General features: G+C 41.1%; 6 protein-coding genes across 11 annotated transcripts in view; 5 read left to right on the top strand and 1 right to left on the bottom strand.

Annotated features, from left to right (window-relative positions):
* Positions 1-6: 6 nt before the first annotated feature.
* On the top strand, positions 7-6,444 carry LOC137787679 (sushi domain-containing protein 4-like). 2 transcript variants are annotated; one of them, XM_068580361.1, is made up of 11 exons: positions 7-140; positions 282-324; positions 1,003-1,144; positions 1,803-1,994; positions 2,233-2,424; positions 2,545-2,736; positions 3,373-3,564; positions 3,744-3,938; positions 4,024-4,156; positions 4,263-4,651; positions 5,092-6,444. In XM_068580361.1, the coding sequence occupies exons 3-11, from the start codon at positions 1,027-1,029 to the stop codon at positions 5,115-5,117; spliced, it is 1,629 nt and encodes a 542-aa protein (XP_068436462.1). In that variant the 5' UTR covers positions 7-140; positions 282-324; positions 1,003-1,026; the 3' UTR covers positions 5,118-6,444. The 2 variants fall into 2 exon arrangements, with proteins under 2 accessions (XP_068436462.1, XP_068436460.1); XM_068580359.1 differs by lacking the exon at positions 7-140 and having other exon boundaries at positions 147-324.
* Positions 4,852-10,313, bottom strand: slc10a1 (solute carrier family 10 member 1). The gene is made up of 6 exons (XM_068580363.1): positions 10,237-10,313; positions 8,480-8,916; positions 8,178-8,382; positions 7,658-7,836; positions 7,091-7,290; positions 4,852-6,945 (listed from the first exon to the last, which is right to left on the bottom strand). Exons 2-6 carry the CDS (start codon positions 8,866-8,868, stop codon positions 6,890-6,892), a joined length of 1,029 nt encoding a protein of 342 aa, XP_068436464.1. The 5' UTR covers positions 8,869-8,916; positions 10,237-10,313; the 3' UTR covers positions 4,852-6,889.
* Positions 10,314-11,878: 1,565 nt separating this feature from the next.
* On the top strand, positions 11,879-16,979 carry LOC137788147 (protein max-like). 2 transcript variants are annotated; one of them, XM_068580986.1, is made up of 4 exons: positions 11,879-12,045; positions 13,991-14,098; positions 15,348-15,486; positions 15,610-16,979. In XM_068580986.1, the coding sequence occupies exons 1-4, from the start codon at positions 12,010-12,012 to the stop codon at positions 15,792-15,794; spliced, it is 468 nt and encodes a 155-aa protein (XP_068437087.1). In that variant the 5' UTR covers positions 11,879-12,009; the 3' UTR covers positions 15,795-16,979. The 2 variants fall into 2 exon arrangements, with proteins under 2 accessions (XP_068437087.1, XP_068437088.1); XM_068580987.1 differs by having other exon boundaries at positions 15,363-15,486.
* Positions 16,980-18,173: 1,194 nt separating this feature from the next.
* LOC137787645 (ras-related protein Rab-15-like) lies at positions 18,174-22,445 on the top strand. Its single transcript, XM_068580302.1, has 7 exons — positions 18,174-18,297; positions 20,067-20,127; positions 20,223-20,283; positions 20,370-20,447; positions 20,539-20,628; positions 21,383-21,448; positions 21,541-22,445. The coding sequence occupies exons 1-7, from the start codon at positions 18,174-18,176 to the stop codon at positions 21,700-21,702; spliced, it is 642 nt and encodes a 213-aa protein (XP_068436403.1). The 3' UTR covers positions 21,703-22,445.
* Positions 22,446-23,013: 568 nt separating this feature from the next.
* On the top strand, positions 23,014-24,068 carry gpx2 (glutathione peroxidase 2). Its single transcript, XM_068580076.1, has 2 exons — positions 23,014-23,235; positions 23,715-24,068. The coding sequence occupies exons 1-2, from the start codon at positions 23,014-23,016 to the stop codon at positions 24,066-24,068; spliced, it is 576 nt and encodes a 191-aa protein (XP_068436177.1).
* Positions 24,069-26,054: 1,986 nt separating this feature from the next.
* Positions 26,055-27,554, top strand: part of LOC137787595 (signal-induced proliferation-associated 1-like protein 1) — a 32,249-nt gene continuing 30,749 nt past the window's right edge. For all 4 annotated transcript variants that reach the window (XR_011077662.1, XM_068580214.1, XM_068580212.1 and 1 more), the window contains exon 1: positions 26,055-26,417. The gene's annotated coding sequence lies outside the window, so the exon portion shown is untranslated. The remainder of the gene's footprint in view (positions 26,418-27,554) is intronic.

The raw sequence follows: 27,554 nt of genomic DNA on the forward strand, positions 1-27,554 counted from the left end.
CACACACACACACACACACACACACACACACACTCCCGGATGTTGTCACTATGGAAATGTGCATTTGTTACTATGGTCACTGGACTACATCGAGGCTGCTCAGCTGATGCCTCGATCGATGCAGCTAGCTAGCGTAGCGGGTAAGAAGCTAGCCTACGGAGAGCTAGCTAGCGGTTAGCCGGAACAGTGCCGCTCGGCTCGTTGAATCGTCCTATCGTCGTTTCGGCAGTGACTTTAAATGCCGTCAATGTAGCTGATATATTGTTTCTACATGTCTACAGTGTGAGGACGCGAGGGTGGAGGATTCGAGGCAGTGTCTTTGAGGTGGGTGACGCTATTTGGCGAGCCATGTTCCTGTTTAGCTCGCGTTAGCAAATCAAGAAAGCTAATATTGATTCAATAACCTAACAATTAAAGCCAGCTAATATGTGCTACGCTGGATATTCATATTTGTTTTGGTGCCAATGGAGATGCTAGCAATTAACCATCAACACTAAAACTTACACCGAATGTATGACTGGGGTATATTTTTGTTTTGTTCTATCCAACGTAGCTATCATAGCTAATGGGTTGCACAGAAAATGGGTGTGTAGCCACTGGATTAGAACCAGAGTTATATTCGATATGTGGGTACATAATTCGCTAAAGTCGTTGCTTCGCTGTCATGATCAGCGGTGTTTAAGGGATGAATTGCCATTGGCTTGTAATAAACGCTAGCTTGCTCAATGATTACACTATTATTGCCAGTGGTTTATTGTTTTTCTTCAGTACTGTCATTGTGCAACTGTTCCACAATTACACCCATTTCATTGGCAGCTGCCCAAGCTCTGCAGAGTACCTGCGTCAAGCAGGTGATAGCATATAGGCTATTGGGATTGCTTTTTTCATCATAATGCATATATATATATATATATATATATATATATATATATATATATATATATATATATATATATATATATATATATATATGTTTCTAATTACAGTATTTTATGATACTAGGTTGAGTTGACTCTGCAGGGGAAGATGTGCAATGGAATGACAGAGTCAATATCAAAAGCCTTTTGGGCCCACACCTCAGCCACTGAGCGGTTCTTTTTGTTGCTGCTGATACTGACTGCAGTGTCCACAGGGCAAGGATCAGGTAAGAGGCAACATGCATGGTTGCACACTCCTACAATACAAAACAGAATGTATTATATCTGGATTCTATTATGCATTGTTTATCTGCTGGCAAAATATTTTCACATCACCTTTGTCAGGATACAGACCAAATGGGTGAATGTCAAGGACCTGACACAGATATGGCAGATTATTCCATCAGATTTATCATGATTAAGAGTACAGCCCTAATAAACTGCCCCACAATTGGCTGATATGTGATTTATGTGTTTTTATTATCCTAAATATTACTCATATTTAATGTAACTATATAATTAACAACTTTTAAACCTTTAGAGTTGTGTCATCCATTAAAAGCAAATTATATTCCTATCATGACACTGCTAATCCACATCAAACATAGTTTGTTTGTTTCTTGGTTGCTTTTTGGACCCTTCCACACTTTGCTCCATAACAATGTATCTCAAAAACTAAATCTGTAAACATTTCCATGGATATTCATAATCTCAAGAAGGACTGTCATGACATTTTCTCAGCGCACTTTCTAGTACAGGTGGTTACCATAGATAGACCGTTTTGTGTCTGGGTAACGCATGTATCAAAACAAGTATTTGTTGTATTATTCCTGAGCAAAACCTGAGCAGTTTTACTGATATATATATATTCTCTTCTCTTCCCAGGATGTGTGAGGCCGTATATGGTCCAGAATAGCTGGGTTAACCTCACAGAAACAAACAGGGGCTCGTTCCCTGTGGGCACAGTGCTGCAGTACAGCTGTGACCCTGGTTACCTGCCAGACGGACCCAGCATCCTCACCTGCTCCACACTGGGACGCTGGACCTCTGATCCTCCTCATTGTATACGCAGTGGTGGTAAGATATTTTGTCCCCCGCTGTCTTTTCGGATCTGTCAAATAGTGAGGTTTGACTGTTGTGAGCAGCTAAACTAATTTAAAATCCCTTTTTCATAACGTTTAATTCTGAGTTTTTTTGCTTTATTCTCTATAATGATTTTTAGCTAATTTTGCCAATATATGAACTAAAAACAACTCAACACCCTTTCAAAATTGCACTGGTACTTTTATACGTGCTGAATGTTTTTCCCCATCAGCGTGCTTACCCCTCTCCAAACCTGAAAATGGGGGCTACACCTGTCACCCATCCCCCTGCCGGATGTTTTCCCATGGCACTGTTATTGAGTTCTTCTGCGATGAGCGCTTCATTCTCAGTGGTGACTACAACTACCTGACCTGTCAGGATGGACAGTGGGACGGCCCCATGCAGATCAGTTGTGTTAGCCAAGGTTGGTCAGTCCTCAAACTCAGATGTAGCAGGAGGTCAATATATATGTGTGTGTGTGTGTGTGTGTGTGTGTGTGTATATATTTTAAAGATATTTACTGGACATGTCTTTTTTTTTTAAGGATGCATGAGACCCTCTACAGTGCAGCATGGTTTAACCAATCTGACGGACACCAATCGGAGCTTGTTCCCTGTGGGCACAGTGCTGCAGTACAGCTGTGACCCTGGTTACCTGCCAGTTGGACCCAGCTTCCTCACCTGCTCCACACTGGGACGCTGGACCTCTGAACCTCCTCGCTGCATACGTAGTGACGGTAAAAAACAAAAACACCTCAGTACTACATTTCCGAGTTTGTGTTCTTAACACCTACAGTTTGTTTATATGAATAACATTGATGTGGATTTATTAAAAAAAAAAAAAAGTTAAAGTCTTCCTCTAAATGTCATCAGAGACATATTGGGGCTCTGATCATACAAACCAACTCCACAAGAGGTCGAAGACGCATTAGAGTCTAAAATCAACATCCAGCAACTGCAATAACAGGAACGGACACATTGTGACCAACACGAGGCCCAGATTGTAGCATACTCCCAATGTCCTTGAATAGACTAATGTTTTTATTACAAATACATCAGGATGAGCTATAGTCACACACTATAAAACACTAAAATCTTTCTTTCAATGGACAGAATGCCAAACTGTCAGCCAGAGAATTGTGGCTACAGCTGCCACACCTTCCCATGTGGAAGGCTGTCTCATGGCACTGTGTTTCAACGTTTCTGTGATGAAGGTTATAATTTGAAGGCAGACTAATGCTGAGAAGCTGCCTCATGGAGCAAGATAACAGTAGATGGGGAAAGACAACAGTAAACCTATTTTCTGTATTTATTAAAAAATCAAGTCCAGCTATTAACTGTATTTTTTTAATCTTTTGTTAATATTTTTTTAGGATGCATAAGACCCTCTACCGTGCAACATGGCGAAACTAATCTGACAGATACTAACAGGAGCTCGTTCCCTGTGGGAACAGTACTGGAGTACCGCTGTGACCCTGGTTACCTGCCAGATGGACCCAGCATGCTTACCTGCTCCACACTGGGACACTGGTCCTCTGAACCTCCTCGCTGTATACGCAGTGATGGTAAAGAGAGACCCATTTTCTTTCCTCATAATTTGAGCTGGTATGGAGCATGTAGAGGTTGAACACAAGAATGAACAAGAATGAAAATGTGGGCAACGCTGCAAGTCGCGCTTGTATACTCAGATGTGTACAGCATTGGAGTTTGTGTATTTATTGTTTTCATGTCTTTCCGTGGATAGTATGCCAGCATCCATTTCAGCCGGAGAACGGGGGCTTCACCTGCCACCCCACTCCATGCCAAAGATTTTCTCATGGCACTGTGATTGAATACTTCTGTGAGGAAGGCTATGTTCTGAAGGGAGACTACAAATACCTTACCTGTCAATACGGAGAGTGGGACAGCCAAATGAAGCTCAGCTGCCTAATGGAGCAAGGTAAACAGTAGGCTACACATTTGAACAATTGGATAATTACAGTATGTTCTGCATTGATAACTATCAATTCTTATCTGTCTCACAGACCGCAATCCAACTTTACCGTTAGGGATGCCCGCCTTGTCCATCGTGACATCCACAGCCAGCTCAGTGGCCCTAATCCTGCTCCTGGTGGTGCTGTTTGTACTTTTACAGCCCAAACTCAAGTCCCTCCATCGGTGAGTCTGCCCTCAAAACATGGAAGGCACTTACCATTCATGAGCAGACGTACGAGTAACAAGTTTACCGTTTTTTTAAAACTTTTTTCTGGTTCTCCACACGTAGACGTGATCAGGGTGTGTCCGGCCAACCCGTGTCAATCATGGTGGAAGGAGTCCAGGTGTCTCTGCCCTCGTACGAGGAGGCTGTGAATGCTAGTGAGGCCTCAGCCTCCTCTCTCAACTCAGAGTCTCGGGTCCAGATAGTGCTCTCTGAGGGTCAGCATGCCACAGCGCCAGAGGCTGGCCCCTCTCGGCCTTCATCCCTCAAACAGCAGCAGTCAGAGATGGCTGTCGTGCACCCTGTGCCATCGCCCTCTTCCTCCTCACCATCCTCCTCTACCTGGGTTCTAGAGCACGCAGGTGCTGCCGCTTCTTCATTCTCACAAAGAAGGCCGTCTGCAGGCAGCGACCAACACAGCTTGTCTCTGGACTCTGAGATGGACTACTCTGATGGTAAAGCCCTCTCCTAACACACATTAATCCCTTTAAGATCCACACTGCATGTAATGCCCCCGTTGCCTATTCAACCCTTGAAGGCAGTACTTGGCTGCTCGCTTGTTCTTGTTCTGACGCGTTTCATTAATGACAATGTCCACTTGTAACAACCATCATGTTTATTCTTTCAAAACAAAATAATAATTTTATTTGCAAAATTTAATTGCGTATATTCAAATCACAAAATGAATCATAAACATTTACCTCTCTGTGGTACAGCAGTGTCACATAAAACGGTCAAAAAACTGTTTGCGTCCTCCAAACAAGCAACACCTGGCCCTTGTGCCGCTCCTAATTATATAGGGCCGACTGAATTGAGGTCGGCCTTACACCACCCACAAACACCACAAAATGGCTCTTACACTGTGTACTGATAGAAATGTGTCTGGTCTCTTCAGATATGCCATTGCTGAAGGAGGCCTGAAAAATGCAGCAGCCTTTGGACTCCCCGAGACAACCAGCGTTGCTACTGACCTGGACTGGTTAGCGGGATGCCTCTCGAGAGTTTGTCAACACAGCTGTCAACACAGATGAGGCTCTGAGTGAAGCTGTGGGTTACTCAGAATAGTTCCTCGGTCCGTCCCAAAGGAAGACAGAAGGGATTCACATGTACATACATGCTTACATTTTTTTTATTGGAATTCCTACACAATCTTCAGTTTGAAAATCGAAAGAACAGACACCTCTTGCTGGAGTGTGTCTTGTTGGGGAGGAAACGATTGCTGCTGAATTTCAGTTGAATGGGCAAAGCTGGAAACTCATTTTGAGAGCTAATAATCTCTTGCGTGTCTTGGTCACTGTTACTTTTCTTTAACCACATATCACACCATTTGAGATGCAGATCGGCAGACGCAGATCGGCAGAGGTGCATGAAGTCCAGGTAGTGTAGATTGTTGTCCAAGTCATGCACACTTACAGTATTGTCCTCAAAGATTTCTGTGACTCTAAATAATTATTTAAGATGTTGTTAATCATGATTCACCTCAGTCCAGATGCCACTGTACAGTTTAAAGCTGTTTGTCCAAACGAGATTCCCTTTGCTGTGTTTTTCATTGGACTCAGGGCAAACATCTTAAGAGACTAGTTGATTCAGGCCTGCATTTGATACATTTCACTCGTAGTGTTCAGATATCTTCTCTTCATACCCTTGTCCTCAATGGCCTTAGCTTTCCACTTCTATGCACAGATATCTATAATATGTAAAATATTTTAAAAATGAATGTTGGTCAAAAGCCTCCACTGCTTAGTGGTATTAAGTGTGGCTTTGTCAGACACATCACTTGTACACCAGAAAATATTATTCTCTTAATTTATTCAGGCTGCTTGTATATTGTAAATTACTTGTCATGTTTTATGTGTGAACAGGAAACTAAGATGTTTATTTAACTTACTTGTGACCAGAGCGCTGTTGATCAGCCTTGGCTTCTTTTGATGTTTCCACAACTCTTGGAAACATATTTTAAAAAAAAGGTATGTCTTTTCACTTTGCCGCTTCAGTTTTGGTTCTACTGCAGGCACGTTCTATATGTCACACTGTAAATATGGTTGGGAAGCTCCAACACAAAAATGAGTAAGTGTACAGATGAGTGTAATGTCTGTGTTCACTTTGTTTGATCCTCCATTTAATTTGCTTTTAGAATAAGAAAGGGATTTGTGTTTTTGTGAAGATGTTTTTTTTTAATATATGTAAAAAGTTTAGTTAACTTTAGTCTGTATATAACATACGCCCATTTTGATTAAATATTATTTAAGGTGTCTAAATCGTCTATTTCCTTTTTTATTACAATGCTTTTCACATCTCTGGAAGATCTGAGATTGACCTCTTTGGTCTGATTGAGCATACAGTCTAAAAAAGAGTAAATGGCAAATCCATAGATTTTGTAAACTCATTCATACTCAAGGTGTCAATCATACAATTAGCAAATTTCAGTATAACATCACATTTTCAAAATACAAAAATATAAATACAAAATGCCATCATTCTTAATAATTGTCTAGCAGGCACTACCTGTAGTTAACATTGCATGGAATTGATTAAGTAAAACAATAATAAAAGTATTAGTTGTTGCACATGCTTCAACAGTCTTTCAGTGTCACAGGCTGAAGTGAAGAATATGCAGACGATGGAGGCAGCGAGCTGCTCGTCCTCAGTTGGTGGGATGCAGTGCTTCTTCGTTTCCCTCCAGCACTGGATTTTCATCTCTGCGACAGTCCGGGCTGTTTCAACTCTTCTTGTTTAATGTCCACGCCGTCTGTGTGAAAGAAAGTAGATATTAGACTTCTGCTTTCTTTGGTCTCTGGCTACAATGGTGTGGGGAGAGTGCATGTGCTCGTTTGACCCCTTCACCCCTCCTCCCAGCCTCACTCTACAAAAACACAGCCAGATGTGACATTAACCCTCAGCTGGTGGCTTGAATGCTTGGTAACATCTGAAGCCCAGGGTCAGGATCAGGGCCTCCGTACACTGGAATGTGTAGTATACCAGAGGAAAGAGAAACATGGGGCCGATGACTTCAGGGGAAAAAGCCACTTTTAGGATGGTAATGCACAGCTGGATATTTTGACATCCTGTTTCCATGGAGACTGTCCTGCTGCATCTAAAAGGAGGAGAGTCAATTCAGTTTTATTTCATACAAAAATGCTCCAATTGTATGGCTACTATTAAAAAAAACTATTTTTTTAACACACAAAAAGAAAATACCTATATACTTAAATATGGGACAGCTGGGGAAAGAGTCATATCCTCTACTTAAGTAAAATAACAGGTTTAAAAAAAAAGGAAATGGCTCCTGTGAAGGTTTGACTATTGCATAATATATTATTCAATCATTACTAATGCATTCTTGTGTAAGTAGCATAGTAACTACAAGCTGTTATACATGTAGTGGACTAAAAGGCACAATATTTTACCCTGTAATGTAATGAAATAGAAGTATAATGTATTTTTTGCGTGTGTATACTTACTGTGGACTGAGTCTGCATATAAAAGACATGATATATCCCAGCATGAAGCCAATCAGCGGCATCAGTGCAGCCACAACCAGAACATCAGGTGTGAGGACCATCCAAAGAATGTCTTTAACGACGACACCAGACAGGCTGAACACTATGATGCAGGAGATTATCAGGATGCTGAGGCCAGCCTGTTGAGGAAGTGAAAACAATTTATCTCCTCTAAAGGGACTCTTTATGAAAAGTTTCTCTTCCTCCCCATTTCCAAATTTGGCAAATATTATGTGGAAGCTACAAGGTCTAGCCTCTTCGTCAGCATTAAAGGATTATGACTTCCTGTTTATTTGGTCAACAAATAACACCCACGCCATGTGTTGACTGATAAAAACAGTAAAATGAATAATAGCTGAATTATATTCAGCTGCTTCAGGGTCCTGGTGCTGTGCATGCTGTTTTTCCTCCGATCACAAGTCAAAATGCCTGCCACCTATAACAGATTACGTTTGTGTGAGGCCGATTGCAGGATTCTCACTTTTTTGACAACTGATGAGTAGTGTGGTTTGTAGTGATTAATGGCAATGCCAAAGGCACAGGGCACCAAGGTGGACGCGAGAGCAGAGATGATGCCGACGTATGGTACAGCATTTTCCAGACCGGTGAAGCCTTGGGAGTAGATGTAGAGCAGCAAAGGCATCAGAACCAATGCTGCGATACAGGAGCAAGTGGTCATTACGATGCTGGGAGGAGGGAGAGAGGAGGAACATTAGGAGAATGTCTCAAATGGTACACGCAGGACCATTTCTGTCAGGAATCCACACATCAACAAGGGTTTACCTCAGGTTCATGTCCCCCTTAATGGCCAGAGTGAAAATGTTTGATAAGCTTCCCCCCGGACAGCAGCCGCAGATGAGCACAGTCACAGCCTTGACAGGATCCATCTGGAGCACTTTGGCTAGAGAGAAAGCAGTCAGGGGCATGATGCCGAACTGGGCCAGCAGTGCAATTGCTACTCCTTTAGGCTTAAAGAGATGGGTCTTGATTTTGGAGATCTCCATGGTACAGCCGAGGGAAATCATAGTGATGAAGAGGATGACGATGGTGAATATATTGATGACTTTGTTTAGGGTGGGGGGGATGTTCAGGATGCCCATGCTGCCATTACCAGAGACATTTCCCTGGGTATAGATGTTAACTATTCCCACGGAGAATTCTGTCACGTTCATCTTTGTGCTCTTCCCAACTTTGTGTGCTTCCTGATCGGCAGCTTTCACCTGTCCCACAAAGCAAAGATGATACATTAACCCACCTGTTGATCTCTAAATAAATAGATGACATTATTTATTTTCCTTTTTATATATTGTATATATCTTTCATTCCTGTTGTTTTTATGTTTTATTTTGTGTGTTTATTATGTGTCTGTAAGGTGTAAGGCGCTACTCTGATAACAAATTTCCCCTTGGGGATTAATAAAGTATCCTTCCCTCCCTCCCTCCCTCCCTCCCTCCCTCCCTCCCTCCCTCCCTCCCTCCCTCCCTCCATCCATCCATCCATCCATCCATCTATCTATCTATCTATCTATCTATCCATCTATCCATCTATCCATCTATCTTAGCCTCTGTCTTCAGAGAGCCAATCTTTTTTTGATCATACTCTATCTGCAAAATTTCTGAAATGTTGTTTTGTTTTTCCTGGGGTCATATTGACCCCGATCATAAATCATGTTACTATTCTTGATAACAGAAATTGTTTTTCATTCCAAATGGCATAGATAGCAAAAATATGTGCTAAGATATAATATAAAGGCATTAATAGTTGTGAAAAAGTATTCTGGAGACATTAAAGGATATATACACACATATATTTAACAATAATGCTCAATCTCATTGATGTGAAACTGAGCCAGACACAATGCCAGCAGTTTTCTGTTCTAGTCGGACCTTAACCTTTAAAAAAAGTCACAGAAGCAGCAGTTGACACATGCAGGTGTCGACATCTCCATCGACTACCAACTTCAAAAGTGAATAAAATCGCTACAAAATAAGCAACGTGACAACTGTTTGTGTGTAGACGGTGTAATCTGACATTATGTAATCCTCTAGTAAGTGTTATGCAACCAATCAGCCATTCTTCTATATATAATCATTAAATTTGCTGTTAAAGCAACACTTTACACACAAAGGATTTGAGAAAATACAATTTATTCATCCTGTCTAAAGAAGTCACTGTTTTGTTCTAAAACGGTTTATATAATATATTGTAATATTGTAAAAGCAACCTTCATGCCTAAACTAAAGAGCCATATTGTTGCGCTTCAGAAGTACTCGTTGATTACAAAACATTTAAAACATTTTGATCTGTGACTACATGTCATCATCATGTGGTGTCTCAGGTTTGCAATGGAGAGGTGAATAGTAGTCTGGCCGTGCTCAATGTAATGAAGCAATGTATCACACGATGCAACAACTTGGCTCTCTTCTGCAACTTTAAAAGTTTTTGGATTGCATTGGAGTTTCACAGCATATGAACAAGCATGCTGCATAGACACTACACAATACTTTATTATAAACTAAGAAATAAAAGCACTTTCTTACCTTAATCACCGGCCAGCTTCTGCAACTTTGCTGCGCTCGCTCACACTCTTGTTTCCATCTCTCCCCACATTCTTGTGCCTAACTCCTTTTGGACCCCATGCCCTCCCCTCTCCGTCACATGGGCTCATGGCAACATGGTAGGTGTAAACATGGCAATCAAGTCCAGTAACAAACAATGCGAACCACGCTCAACTCCTTGCACAACTACTATTATTTTGACGCGTTTCACAGAATTCCAGTGAATCCTACTTTCCAGCCCACTGCCGATAGTCATCTCCCATCCATACTGAGTTGTTCCCTTTTAGTTCCTGGTTTTCGGGTCACCGTGGGAAAGTTTGGCATCGATAGGCACCAACATGTTGAAAGCATTTGTACCTCTAAAGAGGCACTTTATTCATTTGGCCTCACTCGCATATGTAAACAGACTCTTAATTAATATTACGCAACCAAGCAGAGGATTTTGTTTGCCTGGCTGAGTTATCTTTTCAAAAGGGGCCCTCTGCTATTGTGAGACTTGGTGTGCTTTGTCCATTAAGTTATTTACAACTAACAGAGCTGATGCTGATGCTGATATACATGGTTGAAAGGTGTTGCCTTGATATCTGAAGCATGGTAGAGATTAGGTCAAAGTTAAAGGGGCTGACACATCAATACTCCTCACATGCATTAAATGGAATCAAGAAGAACTGCTTAAGTCGTATGATTTGTTTGTTTTGAAACATGATGCAACTGGTTATTGATCTTGTTAAATGAATGAATCAGAATTAGCATACAGTAATAGTGTTTAAGGTTTTGGAAGGCACTGAGGATGATCAAATCTATTTATAAAGATACTTCTTTTTGATAAAAAGCTGAATGTGTGTTTGTTACTGGGGGAAAGATAATAATAAATAATGTGGACAATTGAGGTTACATTTCATGAACATCCCCATCTAACAGTGACATGATCTGTTGTAGACACCCTCTGTCGTCTAAAGTCGTTTTAAAGGATAGAAAACTGTGTTTAGCTTTGTCTTATTCAAATGAAACACATTCCTGATAATCAAGCATTGCTATAGTGCTGCAGTAGGTGTACAAGCAGTGATGCATGCTGCAGAAGCTATTTAAAGGTCCTATGGAGGCAAGTGTGCAGTCATGAATGGTGAGTGGGGGAGGGCACCACCATCTGGCCTCATAATCATATGCTGGGAGGAGATCCAAGTTATTGTAGCATTCACTGCTGACAATGACCACAATAAATGCTTGTCCTTGTTACCTCCTGTGTTCATGACAGTTCGGCTATATTTAGAGAGACTGTGTCTCATCAAATATGATCGCATGTCTTTCAAGGCATCACTGATATATTTATGACACTTTGAAGAAATGCTGTGTCTAATATTTTTATTTATAACTCTACAGCAAAGAACATTACGATCCGTTTGGGACTAAACGTCCCGAGACTGCCGTGTATGCAACTTGTAGGGTATAACGGTGTATATTGGTGGGCGCGTCCACGCCGCGGGCCATTGTGGGAAATGGAGTTCACATACCAGAAGCACTCGCCGATGGAAACCGGAGTCCGTGTTGGCGAACTACTACATTACCCACAGTGTCTTGTTTTGCTGCGCCTGCGCTGTTTATGTTTTCCCGTCCATGTGTAGGCGAATCACGTGGAGAGAAACCGTTGATCGTCATGTCTCTGCTGTAGCAAAGCTCCGTGCTAGATTTTATTATTTGCCTCCAGTTTGTTTTGACAGCTGCCTGTTTTCTTTTCTGGTACCAGTTTACCGAAGAATGAGCGAAAACGATGACATCGATGTCGACAGCGATGTATGTGATTTAGTTTCCTCTAGAAGTAGCTAGCAAAATTGTTAGCCAAACAGCAACTTTAACATTCCTGCCAACCTTAGCTATCTGATTGAGTTAGCTCGCTAGCTAGCTGGCTTTCTTGGCTCAAACTGGATTTTTTTTTTAGACACAACGAGAGTGAGCTATTTCAACAGAAAAACAATGTTTCCGTAGTGCTGACCGGCCTGCTGTCTTGTTAGTGAATGACGAGCACCTCAGTGTGGTGAATAGGCTGCCCTGTTTTACTGATGTCAAGTGGGGTCAAGTGAGCCGTCGTTTGCGCAACCCAGTTATACCAACCATCGGTTGGATTGTGTGGTGGCGCTATTCGCGGAATTACGGTACAGGTGCCAGGAGCAGCCAGATAGACGTAGACGGACTGACTCAGTATTATATTACAAATAACTCAATATCTACTCTCTAATACGATACCTTGTGCGTTATGGATTTTATACCTCCAATGTAAGTACATTTTGGAAGGCAAAGGCAATTCCCTTTTTCTTTTTTTTTACTATGATAAAAACCGTCTGCTGCAAATCCCAATGGATTTATGTTGTTCTATGAAACGGTGCTTGTATGTTTTAATATACTCTCATTGGATATGTCAGGATTGGTAGTGAGCGAAAAGAACAACTTTATTCAAGTCTTCAGCGAGTCTTTTACCGTCCATCTTGGCTACCGTAATTGCATGAACACACGCGCAACAAAACACAAACGGCGGCTGTGCAAAGAGGACGAGACGGATGTGTTAATGTCTTCTCGTTGTGGCGATCACGGACATGCCAAGTTCAGCTCCCGTTCCTCCGCAGCTTTCTGGACATTGTGCAAAATGTTCCCCTACAACAAAAACCCAGTGCTGCTGCAGGACTTTACACTGCATTTGAGACATACTTGACGAATGCAAAATCAAACACACTGTACATGCTAATTTAAATTCCCCATGGTTTACGAAACAGCAGCCTTTAATTGCACGTCAGTGTGCTGCTGTGTTTTAACTGAGTATGCTTATGAAATCGTGTCGGATCATCGATTTGGTCTCATATTTCTCAAACCCCCCTCCCCTCCCACACCACCACCACCTCCACCACCCTCTGTTTGATTAAGCTGGGATCTCCAGCTTTAGATCCTCTTAACACAGTATGCATATACTGTTAGGCCTGCTAATCCCACATTTTTTTAACAGTTCTAATGTTACAGGATAGGTCAAACCGTAATATGGAAATATTCATATTTTCATGTTATATATATATTGTAATTGACAGCTCTTATTAATGATATACATCTCAATAAAACAAAAATGTATAGTAATGTTATCCTGTACTGTATTTTTGCTGTTTTTATTTTTAAGTATTTTTTTTTAAACGTTTTTTGACCTGACAAATTGTATGATAACTATGAGAAGTTAAAGCAATGCCTTCAAGTTTATTTGCCTCATTCAGCCATATAAGGCTTAGGATGTGAAAACTTCCCACACCGACCTGTGTGCCTTCATCAGGTGTGTTACCTCCCGCACCAGCTGCCGCGCATTGATGGAGCTTCAGAAGCTGTTAAGCCTAAAATCAGATTTAATTTGGCATGTATTGGTATTGTTTAGTCTATTTAAAACAGAAGAGGGAGAAGGTAGACATTGGAGTTGATATTGAGTTCCTGGGAGTGACAGTCAGGACATGCTGTTCCAATCCTTTAAGCAACTGAAAGCACACAGCACTTGAGATTATGTAAACAGATACAAGGACCCTGTGAAAGATAATATCACTACTTATCCAACTTGTTTGCAATTTAAAGTTGCAGCATTTGCATATTGCAGCTTCTAATTATTCGCTGTTGTCTTATAATGTGTTTTTAAATCATAAACTTTCTTGTGACTTCCTCGGTTCAGTGTACAGCACATGCATCTTAACTGTACACTTTGCTTGTCCCTTTGCAGGCAGACAAGCGAGCCCATCACAATGCGCTGGAACGCAAACGCAGGGACCACATTAAAGACAGCTTTCACGGTTTACGAGATTCTGTGCCTGCATTACAAGGGGAGAAGGTGAGAGGAATTTCTATATATTTTCTACATTCAATAACTCTGCCAGCAAAGATGTTGAATATGAAAGGTAAGACGTCAGCCGCAGCAACGTTTTGCACATAAAGAGAGACATTTAGATTTCCTCGTCAGTGTGACCATCTATTAGCGAACCTTAATGCTAGCTAACTTCTGCTAGTCCTTTAGATGCAGAAAAACCAACAGATGCCAAACAGTCAGTTTGAATAATATACTTTATCCTTTCCACATATCCACCATCGGTGAGTCCGCTATTAAGTTTTCACTGACGCCTGTTTCAAAACTCATCCTACGGCTCCTGAGTTACAGCCGCAGGTTGAACCGGATGAACATCAGTGTATTCTTTTTTCCCTTTCTGCAATTTGTTGCAGAGGGGTTTTATTTAGTCGTGCACATGCAAAGCCCCTTTATAATGCATGAGAACAGTGTGTTGACCCGAGGACTGTTGGCGCGAACAGTACAAAGCTCCGGACAAATGCATTGCGCTGGTACAGATGACCAGAAGGGGAATACGCAGCTTTTGTCTTCTTGCACTGCCGTACTTTCTGACCGTTTTCTCCGCTCTGCAAAGCACAGTATGCAGCTCGTTTTACAAGTCCATAATATTCAACCACCTAATCGGACCTTATTCCAGTTTGTACCCATGAAAGCCAATGCTATTCTATTGTGTCCTGCTTGAACAACGCTCTTTGAGGTCCGAACTAGAATAATAGTATGATTTTTTTGGCTCTCTGTAAGTGATAGCTCGCCGAGCAAAGGCATCCATGTGTCGAAGATGTCCAAAGAAGTGATACCTCCATTATGCAATTTAAGATTGTCCAATTCATGTCCTCTGGAAGGCCACTGCTCTATAACCGATTAGCATCATAGCCCACAGTCCATTTTATCAGTCAGTAAATCATTCAAATTAAATCAGAGTGCATCAGGAGTTGTCCTAATTCAGTATGCAAGTGTGCGATGATCAACATGAGGGGAAATGAGCTTTAGTGCTATTCTGCAGTGTGTCAATCTTAGCACATGTGCCAAGGGTTGCTGACCCCTTGGAATAGTCTGGTTTTTAACTGTTATTTGATAATCTAGATTAAAAACAAATTGCATACACGCATGCATATATATATATATATGTATTTACTGTGATCTTTGCATAACTGTTTTTGCACAATTGATGTTGTTCTCCCTGAACAAACAGACACTGCAGCTTTTCTCCATGGCTTTCTGAAATTTTTGCTGACAGAGTTCTGTCAAACAGGCCTCCCGAGCACAGATTCTAGACAAAGCCACTGAGTACATCCAGTACATGAGGCGAAAAAACCATACCCACCAGCAAGACATTGATGACTTAAAGAAGCAAAACGCAGCGTTGGAGCAGCAGGGTAGGTGGAGGGATTGCACGTTTTTTCTTGTTTGTGTCCTTTTACCACAGTGTGTGATGTGGTCTTTCGGTTCCAATGAGCAATATTTGATAATTTATTGCAGACTGTTTCTGTGAATTGCAGTGCGTGCACTGGAGAAGGCAAAGGGCAACACTCAGCTTCAGACAAACTACTCTTCTGACAGCAGCTTGTACACGAACCGTAAAGGCAGCGCGGTGTCCGCCTTCGACGGCGGGTCCGACTCCAGCTCCGAATCGGAGCCGGACGAGCCGCCCAACAGAAAGAAGCTGCGCGTGGAGCCAAGCTAGAGCTCCAGGTCTCCAACCAGACTCTTTTTGCCCACCAGCCCCTGAATCCTCTCACCTGTCTGCACTAAATCCTGCCTTCTAACGCCAGTCCACAAGACACGGTGGAGGCAGTGTGAGAGAGATGCTATTATGTATAAACCGCTTCTACCTTCTTTTTTCCTCCTGGCAAGCATCCTGTCACTCCGTTCATGGCCCAGCAACAACTTTTAAGACCCCCAAAGCGAGGCAGCTCTGCAGTTTTGAAGGACTTTGTTTTATGTATATATATCTATATATATATATAGATATATATCTATATATCTCTCTCTCTATATATATATAGATATATATCTATATATATATAACCTTTCATAATCAAATGTGGACAAGGTATGACGCTTTAGTAAGGCTACACAAAAATAAAATTTTTGTTATTTTTCTCCTTTGGTTGTTTTGGACAACCTCTGCAATCTCTTGGAGTTGTGAGACTTTTTGACCTTTTGACGAAATGGTAATTAGGGTTAGTCTACCTTTTTAATATTCATACTTTTCCAGAAAAGAATGTGAAGTTGCTTTTGAAAAAACAAAAAATGTCTGTAATGCAAGATGCAAGTGGCTGAAGTTTTTGTCTTTGAAAATGTCTGTGTAATCAAAGAATCCCCCTATTTATAGTGATGCACCGAAATTCATTTCTTACCCTCATGTCTGATCTCCCCAATGTTTGGCTTGAGATTTCCCAGAGAGCACAGGAGGATGAACAAGTTGACCTGCTGTTTTAGTGGATTTTCCACAGGTACAACTTTTTATTTTCCTCTATTTTTATTATTGTCAGATAAAATGGGTATATAAAAAACAAAAATCCCCTATTGGATACTGAATGTTACACAATGCAGGTGAAGGGCAGTGACCTTTATTTTTGTTAATGGAAGTTTATTTCAGTGTGTAGTATATATAACACTGTATACTCTTTAATGGTGTCAGTTCTGCAAAGAAAAGCCTTCCCTAGAAATATTTGCCTGTGCCGGGAACGCTTATCTTTCTTTCTTTTCTTTCCTTTTGCAGAGGTAAATTAGTGTGTACGTAATCAATATTTGTTTGTTCCATTCCGTGGAAATTACAGGTATGTTGTACATACTGCCAACGGTTGTCTTGCAAGTTAAGGCATACCTTTATTATGAGACTATAAATAAAACTATTTTATCCTTTTGGGATGTATTTGTGACTCAACATGTTTTTAATAACATCCTATAAGAAGCTTTTGTACATTTGACTTCTGAGTTACTCTTTTGTTGTGCGTGTGTGGAGGGACATGGCTCTGTGACCCATCCCAATCTCAGGTAATGAAATTATCAGATGTGTTTCATCAAATTTAAGAAACTGCTAATAGAAAGCAAGCCGGAGGAATAATTTACACTTTTGAGGATATTCAATTTCCCCAAATCACTTTGAATGATTTTTGGTTGTGGGAATTCTGGGCTTTACATCAACAAAGGTTAACATTGAGGGGTTGATTCCATGTTGGACTTCTTTAAAGCCTGATTTTGATAGCTTTAATCTAAAAATGGTAAGATGTGTTTGTTGTTATGCAAAGGTGTGATAAAATAACTATTAAATTACCTTAGATTAGATATTTAGCATTCTACGGCAAATGTATGCACAAGAGGTGTGGATGAACAACAGAAATTGAAATGTTTCACATTTTAAAGCATTGTTTCCGATTTATAAGAATATAAAACGTAAACAGGTAAGCCAACACGCTCTGGGGAGAATGAGGTCACATTGTGGGCCTGGGGTCTCGTGACTTGAGTCTATCAACACCTGGATACAGCTCTGCCAATACATTTAGTTTAAATATTGATTTTAGGATCAACTCGTATGTGATGTGTCCCGGCTGACACTCCCACTGCAAGAGGCAGCCTCTTCAAGGATGCAGGTCGTGTGCTGCCTTCAGGAGACGTAGGAAATGTTTTTGAACACGTAGGTATTCAATATTCAATTATTGAGTATTTTTTTGTGCTGTGTAAAGTCTCTTAATGAGAAACAAGTGGTCATTGAAAATATTGTGTGGATTAAATACATTTACACTAATCACCATTGTTCATGTTTCTGCCGTCTTTAGTCTATAATCCGATAAACTCGAATGGAACAACAATATGACCTGCTAAATATATGTGTATATATATTATACTTCTCATATATTGTATTTTTTTCTTCTTTTTTTTAACAAAAAAAAAAAACACCTAAGCAACCAGCTATTATACAATTCTATAAAATGAAAAAGCGTGTCTTGTATCTGACATTCCCGAGCGAAGGTTAGGATTTCCCGGGGGGCCCTGAAGGCATCACACAGCAACAGTGTGCCGAAAGCGACAACTTTCTTCTAAATTGTAGTCGCTGGTCATGGCTAAACAGTACGACGTTTTGTTCAGGCTGCTAATGCTCGGAGACTCGGGGGTTGGGAAGACCTGCATGCTGCGCAGGTTCACGGAAAGCTACTTTGATCCTACACACATTTCCACCATCGGTAAGCCACCCAACAAGTTTTCACTGACGCCTGTTTGAAAACTCATCCTATGGCTCCGAGTTACAGCCGCAGGTTGAACCGGATAAACATCAGTGAATTTTTTTTTTTTTTTTTTTTTTTTTTTACAGTATGAATGTCGACTTTTGAACTGGATTTTCATAAAAGTATACCGTTTTAGCTTTTGTTCAAAGTATAAGCAGGCCCACTCAGCTAGTGGGATTAGTAAAAAGCCTCAGGCCATAATAGCCCTGAAACACTGACTGAAAAACCTGCCAGTGCTTAGACAGCTCGCCTGAAATATTAATAATTTATAACAGAGATATGCCCCGATGAAACATACCTAAGGATGCAGGAGAGATCTGAGCAAGGGTTTGAACTGTCACGGTTACAATAAATGAAACGGAAAAGTTCACAGGAAAAGACGTTTTCTCTGCCCTCAGAGTGTTTCATATCCTATTATGTATTCAGAAAAAATGGCAATTAGTGCTCAGACTGTGCGATAAACTAACTAATGATAAACTGAACACATGTTGAATGTATGTCTTTGCATAAATCACATAAACACACACAGGTAGAGCACAAATGGCATATTTTTGATACAAACTTTCAGTAACGAGGTGTAAAAAATGCTTTCTGTTCCACAAGAAGCACTGTTTAAAAAGTGAAATGCACTATCAAATACAGATTTCTGTATCATTGTATAGAATACAATACAACCTCCTGAAGACAAACATCCAACACGGTTATCTCATCCCATGCAATCTACCGGGGACTAGGAATGTATTTGGATGTACCGTAGTGTCATGAAACAGAGACCATTCGTCAACTAATCGATTTGTTGACTGACAGTGAATTGATCTTTGCAGTCACACTGTTATGGCTCACTGGGACACTACAGAACGGGACCGCTGTTGATGCGTTTAACACATGTGCAAGTTTTCTGGAACAAAACGCCCATAACATTGATTTTACTTTTAATTTTCATTTAGTTTATTTTTCCAGCAAAAATTGACATTATGGACAATATTTTCTTTCCCGATAAAAGATGTCATATCTCGATAACTATACACATGACAATATATCACGTTTTCTGCTAATTTAATTACTATATAGCCTATATGACATAACCACATGGTAAAGCATATTTTTGTATACTCCTGTGTGAATAAGATACATGACAAACGAGAATTACAAAGTATGTTTATATATATATATATATATATATATATATATATATATATATATATATATATATATATATATATATATATATATATATATAGGTTAATCTCAAAACTGCAACACAACACAAAATTACTAATGCAGACAGTATGTGGCGTGAGCAAAATCAATTTATATTTTTAGTGTGGACATAAAAACTTAATGAGAATCGATTCAAGTATATGAACAGTATATTATCTACTTTAATGTATCCATAACTCTTGTTGGCAGTTGGTGCTTCCCTGGAACATTTCTTAGCTCTCTTGTCCTGTTACCCAGCAGAATAAACCAGCTCTTGCTCAGTTACAATTCCCTTGTGGAGACCCGGTGAGTTTAAAAGCTGACCGTATGCTGTGCCTGAGACAGTATTCATTAGGAATAATAGTGTCTGAGCAACACTTATTAAGTACAAACGCACAACAGCACATGTCAAATACCACAATGTTTTTTTTTCCACCTATTTGTCACAGTTGCTTAAGTGATTCCTTGTGAAGTTGTCGTTGCCTCTTCCTGTGAAAATTCAATGTAATTTTTCTCTTATTTTGTAGGAGTTGATTTTAGAATGAAAACGCTGGAACTAAATGGAATCAAGGTGCGAGTACAGATATGGTAAGTTATGTCTAATTTGTACCGCATGAGCAGTATGCTGACCTGCACGCTGTGTAATCTTACTTTTCTGTGGATGTGTGTTGTTCTGTGTGCAGGGACACGGCGGGTCAGGAGCGTTACCAGACCATCACCAAACAGTACTACAGACGTGCACAGGTGATCCCCCCTCCGTCTGAATAAGTGACCTTTGTGGGTAACTGTAGCATTCATATTCTAACCCTTCTTCGTGGATTCTTGTCCAGGGCATCATCTTTGTATACGACATCACAAGCGAGTCGTCCTTCCAGCACCTAGTGAAGTGGGCCAGCGATGTGGACGAAGTAAGGCAGGAAACACCTGCATGCTCTCTTAGTGCGAGTTACAAGATTATTTCTTCGCAGCTGTCTTTTTTTGTTTGCTGTTGTTTTGCAGTACGCCCCAGACAAGGTGCAGAGGATCTTGATCGGAAACAAGTCTGATGAGGAGCTCAGGAGGCAGGTACCAAAGGACGAAGGAAGCAAGGTTCGATTTAACCTTATTTTGTTGGTTTTATGAGGTTTTTGTTGGTCTTTTTTGCATATAACTGGGACTATAAGTGATGATATATTGTGTAGGATGTTACTCGGTAGTTTTGTTGTCTCCAGTGTTCCGCTATCCATTCAGTGATATAAGATAGCCAGGATTTAATTAAGGAAGCAGACATTCATAAAGGATACGTGGCTAAATTTCAGTTGTGTTAATTAGTTTGGCAGCTTTTTTAGTAACTATGGTACATGAAAGAAAAAAATATCTTGGTCAAAGTAATTGCAGTTCACATAAGGTCTCCTTACACAAACAAAGGATCAATAAATGCAAAATGGTCTGAGTCTGTTCTATTTACATGATCATTTTTGTATTTCTTTTTAATCGGGGTCTACTTTTTTGATGGGCGCTCGACAGTATTTCCAAGTCACTCGTGAGTGACTTTTGTTCACGTTGATCCTGATTTCACCATTATCGGCTTATTGTGAAGGGTTTTTAAAAAAAAAAAATGTATTGTGACCTGTGATAGAATCCTATGTCCCTTTCATGATCACTTTCTTTGCTTGCACAGAATGTTTTATTTAATTTACATTCAGATCAACTAATTTGTATGAATATTTCTTTAAAAAAAGAAATAACTACTGACATTTAGTCTCCTGAAACCTGTATTAATTATCTTGCAGGAAAAATGAACTAAAGCTAATTCCATTTTTGTTGTACATATTTCTTGCCAAATCCTACCTGGATACTGCAGCTAGCAGAAACCTATGGGATGGAGTTCTTTGAGACCAGTGCTTCCACCAGCAGTAAAATCAGTGAGGTAGTATGCATACAAATACTCCGGGGAGGTCCCTGCTGCACTATAATGTATTATCTTGCGTATTTTTATGTTTCACTTCCTACTTCCTTCAGGCCTTCCATCGAGTGACAGAACTGGTGCTGCAGGCTCACAAGAGAGATGAGGAAAACTTGTTGGGATCTCTCGACAATTATCTGGAGAAGGCCGCTTTAGAAGTGGAGAAAGACAGCGAACGCACCGACGACGACGACACTCGGAAGGCCTGCGCCTGTTAGAGGAGGTCGCAGTGCTATGGCTCATACTTTAGCTTAAGACATATGTTCCCTACTGTCACCTGACTCAGCCCTCCACTGCCTCCTTCATAGATATGGTGATCTGTTGGCTCAGTTGGTTCACATTTTTTTGGAAGTATGTGAAATGGTAAATGCAGTTAGCAGCAACGACCAGCAGAGGGCTGTTTCTGTTGCATGACAGCTGGGAACGTCTGCAGTAAGTTTGCTCTCGCAAAACTATCAATGCACATGTTCTCTTGATTGTTCCCTGGTGAAATGCACTATACAGCTACACATTAATTGGTAGCATGTGTATCTATATCCAGTTGTATATGTATGTGTATATGCTACAACAAGTTAGCCACAGGACAGAGTTGAATTATTTACGCCTGGAAACTCTAACCAAGCAGGGGTGGATTCTCTTACACAATGGGCTTATTTCCTCAGGGGACACAGTGTTGTGTCATGTTCAGTGACCTTTATGAATGCAGTGCATGTTTGTTTACCACCCTGAATGTGAATGTATGTTTGTGTTTTACGAATGTGACTGGCATTGCCAGTATGTTACACATTTAAGCAGTGTTACGACTGCTTAGGATGATATTTTCAGGGTGTAATGAGGTGCCACAGATATGTCATTTTAACGTAATGTTTAAACCTCATGGATGTTGCAAAAAGAAATCAAGCAATGTTCCAGGTAATAAATGTAAATTGCCATACTGAAAGCAGATGTATTGGGTATATGAGCCTTGCTGAGTCACTATTTTTTGGATTGAGAGCGAAGTTAGGTCCACGGAGAGTTCAGACAGGTTCATTTATTTTTTATCAGCTACTGTGAAAGACACGTTAAATTTTTAACTGCTGAGAAATCTGAAACATGTCATAGAGATACCAAGCCCTTATAATACATACCCATAATTTAAGCTATTTCCCCTGTTTCTCCTTACAGTGAGCATGCCAAATACATACCCAGGATAACACTCACTCACATAAAATCTTCCAATGATTACCAACACATTTATGTTCAAAGACATCCCAAAAGGTAAACCCTTTCAAAGCTCTGAAACAGAATAACGCACGACATTGTAAATTATGCAAAAACTACTTAGTGTATTTTTGTGGTTTTACAATCCATAACAAACGATCTGAAACTTGTGAAGAGTCATGTTTGTGAAGTGAAGATCAGTTTCCTGCAGAGCCATTCGACACCAATGAAAGGCAACGTTCTGCCCCGAGTCAGTCAGGTGACCAGCTGTTGGATACAGTCACAGGTTCAGAGCCCTCTGCCTCCAGTGAGGAACCACAGAACTCAAGATGACCTTCATCGCCAAGACCTTCTACGACCTGAGAGCCACCACGCTGGAGGGAGACTCGTTGGATTTCAATGTGTTTCGGGGACGGGTGGTCCTGATCGAGAATGTGGCCTCTCTCTGAGGGACCACCACCCGGGACTTCAGCGAGCTCAACCAGCTTCAGAGCAAGTACCCCCACCGGCTGGTGGTCCTGGGTTTCCCCTGTAACCAGTTTGGATATCAGGTCAGTCGAGCAAATGGTTTGTGTTGACCTCACAATATCTGCTCTAGATACCAGAAATTACATGACTTTCTATGCAGATTTTTTATTCATTTCAAACCTGCTGTGTTAGTTCACTTGTCTGATGCACAACTTCAAATATTGTGGTGCTCTCCCTTGCTATTAAATATATATTATCTATTTTATGAGTAAATTTCACTACAATGTTTCATGAATTGTACCTTTGTGCGTTCTTCTATGTGTGCTAATTGATGAGACCACTTCCCATTATATTTGTCATTAAAGTAATTCAAAAGAACAGCATGACTTTGTCGTGTGAGAACTGTATCTGCTACTGCAATTACATTTTAAGGAAAGCCTGACATTCGTATAGAGTGGAAGCTTGCTGCATATACCATTCCTGTTATATTCCTGCTATACCAATATTGCTGTGGAGTATAAAACAACTGGAAAATATCAAAAATGAAAAATAAAATTCACAGGAGAATTGCAGCAATGGTGAGATCCTGAATTCCCTACAACATGTGCGTCCGGGCGGCGGCTTTCAGCCCAACTTCACCATCTTTGAGAAGTGTGACGTCAACGGGACACGCACACATCCCGTCTTTGCCTATCTCAAAGATAAACTCCCCTATCCTGATGATGACCCCACCTCCTTCATGCAGGACCCCAAGTTTCTGGTTTGGAGTCCCATCAGCAGGACGGACGTCTCATGGAACTTTGAGAAATTTCTCATTGGGCCGGAAGGAGAGCCCTTTAAAAGATACAGCAAAAAGTTCCCCACCATTGACGTTGAGCCTGACATTCAGAGACTGTTAAGATTAACTAAAACCTAAGAATAGCCTCCACCTCTTAATGACTTCCCATCCATCGCAGTCAAAGCTGATATGCTGTCCTCCTCACTTTTAAGCCTTATTAAATGACGATAATATTCTGAAAAGCTTAGGGAATATTATTTGATGCCTTATAAGTGCTTAAGAGTAGTGGATAAATATATTTGATTTAAAGGAATTCTACAATATAGTAACTTTAAAAGCAAGGTATTTCCTGATGCATGTCATTCTGCTCCTTGTCCTATCAAAGCCTGGCCAGCAGATGGTGCTACTGATTTGATCTTAAGAATAGATAACTCCTGTCATCATTTTATGAATTAACATTCACCACACACACACTCACAAAATGTTTGCACTGGAATAAAACCCTGAAAAACAATATTCTCGCTCACTGATGTATCTTCTTTTAATCAGACCATATAACTACCAAAACATCAAATATAGATGTGTTACTCTGATGCAAGGTTAACAAAAATAGATGCTGTCATATCTCAAAAAGCTCCGTGTAGGCATAGTAATGAGGCTTGAAAAACAGTGGAAAGGGTGCGGACTTATGATGCATGTTTTCATTGCACATTCAAAAGCTCACAGGCCATTCCTCTGCATTATACACCCTCTTCTCTGCTGATTCAGTCTTTATCTGTTGAAATCTTCTTTCTTCACAAGATCTACATTTCCAAGTAAGATCTGCTGACACCAGTAGCCTGCACAGCAGCAGGAATGCTTTACTACCACAGTGACACTTGAAGACAAGTCTTAAATCATGCATTTAGAAGAGCATCGGCGTGGCCACTGTGTAATGAGCTCTTATCCAGCTTTGATTTTCTATGCACAGCGTGCATTGTTTCCGCTGCAGATTAGCTGTGGGTTTTCTGCACATCCACTCACATCCACATCAGCTGATGATGTCAGCGCCACAGGCTACACAGGCCAGGCAGTGCCTTAATGGCTTTGGCAGGTTGCTGCAGGGACAACAGTGGAACAGTCATTTGACACTGTTTTAGATGCTTGTAGATAGCCTGACTCACTGTCTTTGCATATCACATTTAAATATTTGTGTTGTTGTGATACACGACAAGGACATTTGATTAATATATTTCCCACAAGCCTACTAGTCTGTGGCTTATAGCCCAGTAGTGTTACCTATTAGAAACAACAAATATTGGAGGAGGAATACCAGGGGCCTCTCCTCCACTCTGCACTGCTCCCTTGCACACTCAGCTTGCAGAAAAATACCACCAAAGATCGTTTAAATTTGAGAGATGAATCACTCAATTGAATTCTCGAAATTCGAATGTATCATTAAAATAACAGAATAAACCTACCTCATCGCATTTTACTTTGTGTAAATTGTAACATACATTATAACTTCATCTCGTGACAATATTTTTGATTTGCATATGTTTGCAACCCTGCAAGTAACTGCAGCAATGTTAACTAAATAATATGAATAAGCATGCAGTTCTTTACGAGAGCCAATGTATTGCCTGGACCCAAACCAACACAGCGAATTAATTATGCCCTATATCGAACAAAGCAATGTAGGCTCGGTTTAGAAATTGTCAATGTTCCCTCCATTTTTTTCCAACCTGAATTACATATGTATATGTGTGTGTGTCTCTGTGTGTGGTGTTTTTTTTAACAGGACGTTTGCAACGGTAGGTGAAAGGTTGCTACTTTCCGAACAATAGGTCACTGGGTTCTGCTCCGAAACTCCTGTGTGTTTCGTTACATTTCAGCGGAAATATAAAACATAACTTTACTCCAATTTGACCAAACCTGAACATAACAAACATCAGAAAGTGTTTACCGACAGAGAAAATGATGTAACGAAACATTCAGAGTTTTCGCTGCCTCGCATTATCTCACAGGGACAGCCTGTGTTTTCAAAGCAGAGTGAGAGCTCCTCGTTTCCTTTCCTGTCTCCTCGTCTACTCACTACAGGTGAGCACTGTTGCCACGGTAACGTTTGCTTTGCCCAACGATGGCTTCTCGCGAGACTCCGGGGCAGAGCGAGGGGGGAGAGAGAGAGAGAGAGAAAGAAAGAGAAAGAGAGAGAGGGGGGGAGGCTGCCTGAATGATCTCATCCCTCCAGCAGCTGCATAGCGCAGCCAGGCAAACCCGTAACTTTCTATCAAACTTCCAAGTTGCCTGTCGGAGGGCGCCGCCGGGGCATTTTCGGTTCAAACCGGAGCGAACACGTTTCCCGGGAAGGCGAGGACAGCGTGCTGCGCAGCGTGTGCGTCGGACTTTACAGGACCTTGTTAACGAGTTGAAACAAAAAGGAGGCAAAAAAACCCCTCACTTCGCATTGTGTGACACCCGAAAGCTCGCGGCAGAAAGGAGGAAAAGGTGAGTCGGGAACGTGGCGCTGGTCTCGCGCATATCGTTACATACTACATCTGTCGGCTGTCTGTGGACAAAGCGTATCTTTGTGCTGCGTGGAGGTGCAGTGTGGAGCCAGTGCGCTATCAGTGCCAGTGTGTCTAACTAACAGGGTCGGTGGTGAACGGCATGGACTCGGTAATACACGTATCTCCCCGACCGTCACTGGGTCTAAACGTATAGCATCCGCGGCATGTCAAGGGCATTGTTCTCCCCATGGCATTGCTTTTGGGCTGACGCTGTACAGGTGGTGTCGTGCACACCACACCGTCACATATATAGCAGGTCTCCTTGTGTAAATGTCACCACCGTGAAAAATTCTGTATATATATATATATATTTCAGAATGGTGCTGTCGCCGCACGAGGACAGATTGTAAGCAGGTGATTTCCTTGTGCCACATCTGTCTGGCCCCGAGAGCTCCGGTTTGTTTCTGTTGCTTCTGATTGCAGACAGGCTCGTCTTTAGGAAGCAACCCATGTTAAATGTTAAATCCTGTGTAACAGGGTGTCTGCAATAGTCACGCCCCCCACCCCCTCCCCACAAACACACACACACACACACACACACACACACACACACACACACACACACACACACACACGACACTTTGATCAGATGTCACCCGATCAGACTCTCTATTTGCTGATTTTATTTGTACATAATATACAGAAACCAGACTGATTTTGTCCACTGTGGTTATAGATAGGCCGCATAGAAATGTATAGAGAATATAGAGCATGACCAAAATAGGAAATATTTGGCAATGCTGGGCAAAAGACAAACACAAGTTTTGTTTAATTAGTAACAACCAGTGAACACTAGAAAAGTTCAAACAGTACTGTGTCTAAACGAGCATATTCACAAAGTGTTGGCACTATCAAACAGTTCCAACTATGCAGGTGGGACAATGAACATCCCCTCTAACTGAATAGTATAGTGCCTGCTCAGGTAGCATGTTGGAGGGGATAACTTGGCCATGAGTCAGGTGAAAAAAGGAAGCTTTGGAGTCTAGCTTGTGGCGAGGATCATGGATTTTTAGCATTCTTAATAGGCTTAGCTGACCTGCGGCACGATGGGCATGACTGATCATACACTGCAATG

Source organism: Clinocottus analis, unplaced genomic scaffold, assembly GCF_023055335.1.
Source record: "Clinocottus analis isolate CAN_PGR_092001 unplaced genomic scaffold, fCliAna1.0.p SCAF_17, whole genome shotgun sequence".
NCBI lineage: Eukaryota > Metazoa > Chordata > Actinopteri > Perciformes > Cottidae > Clinocottus > Clinocottus analis.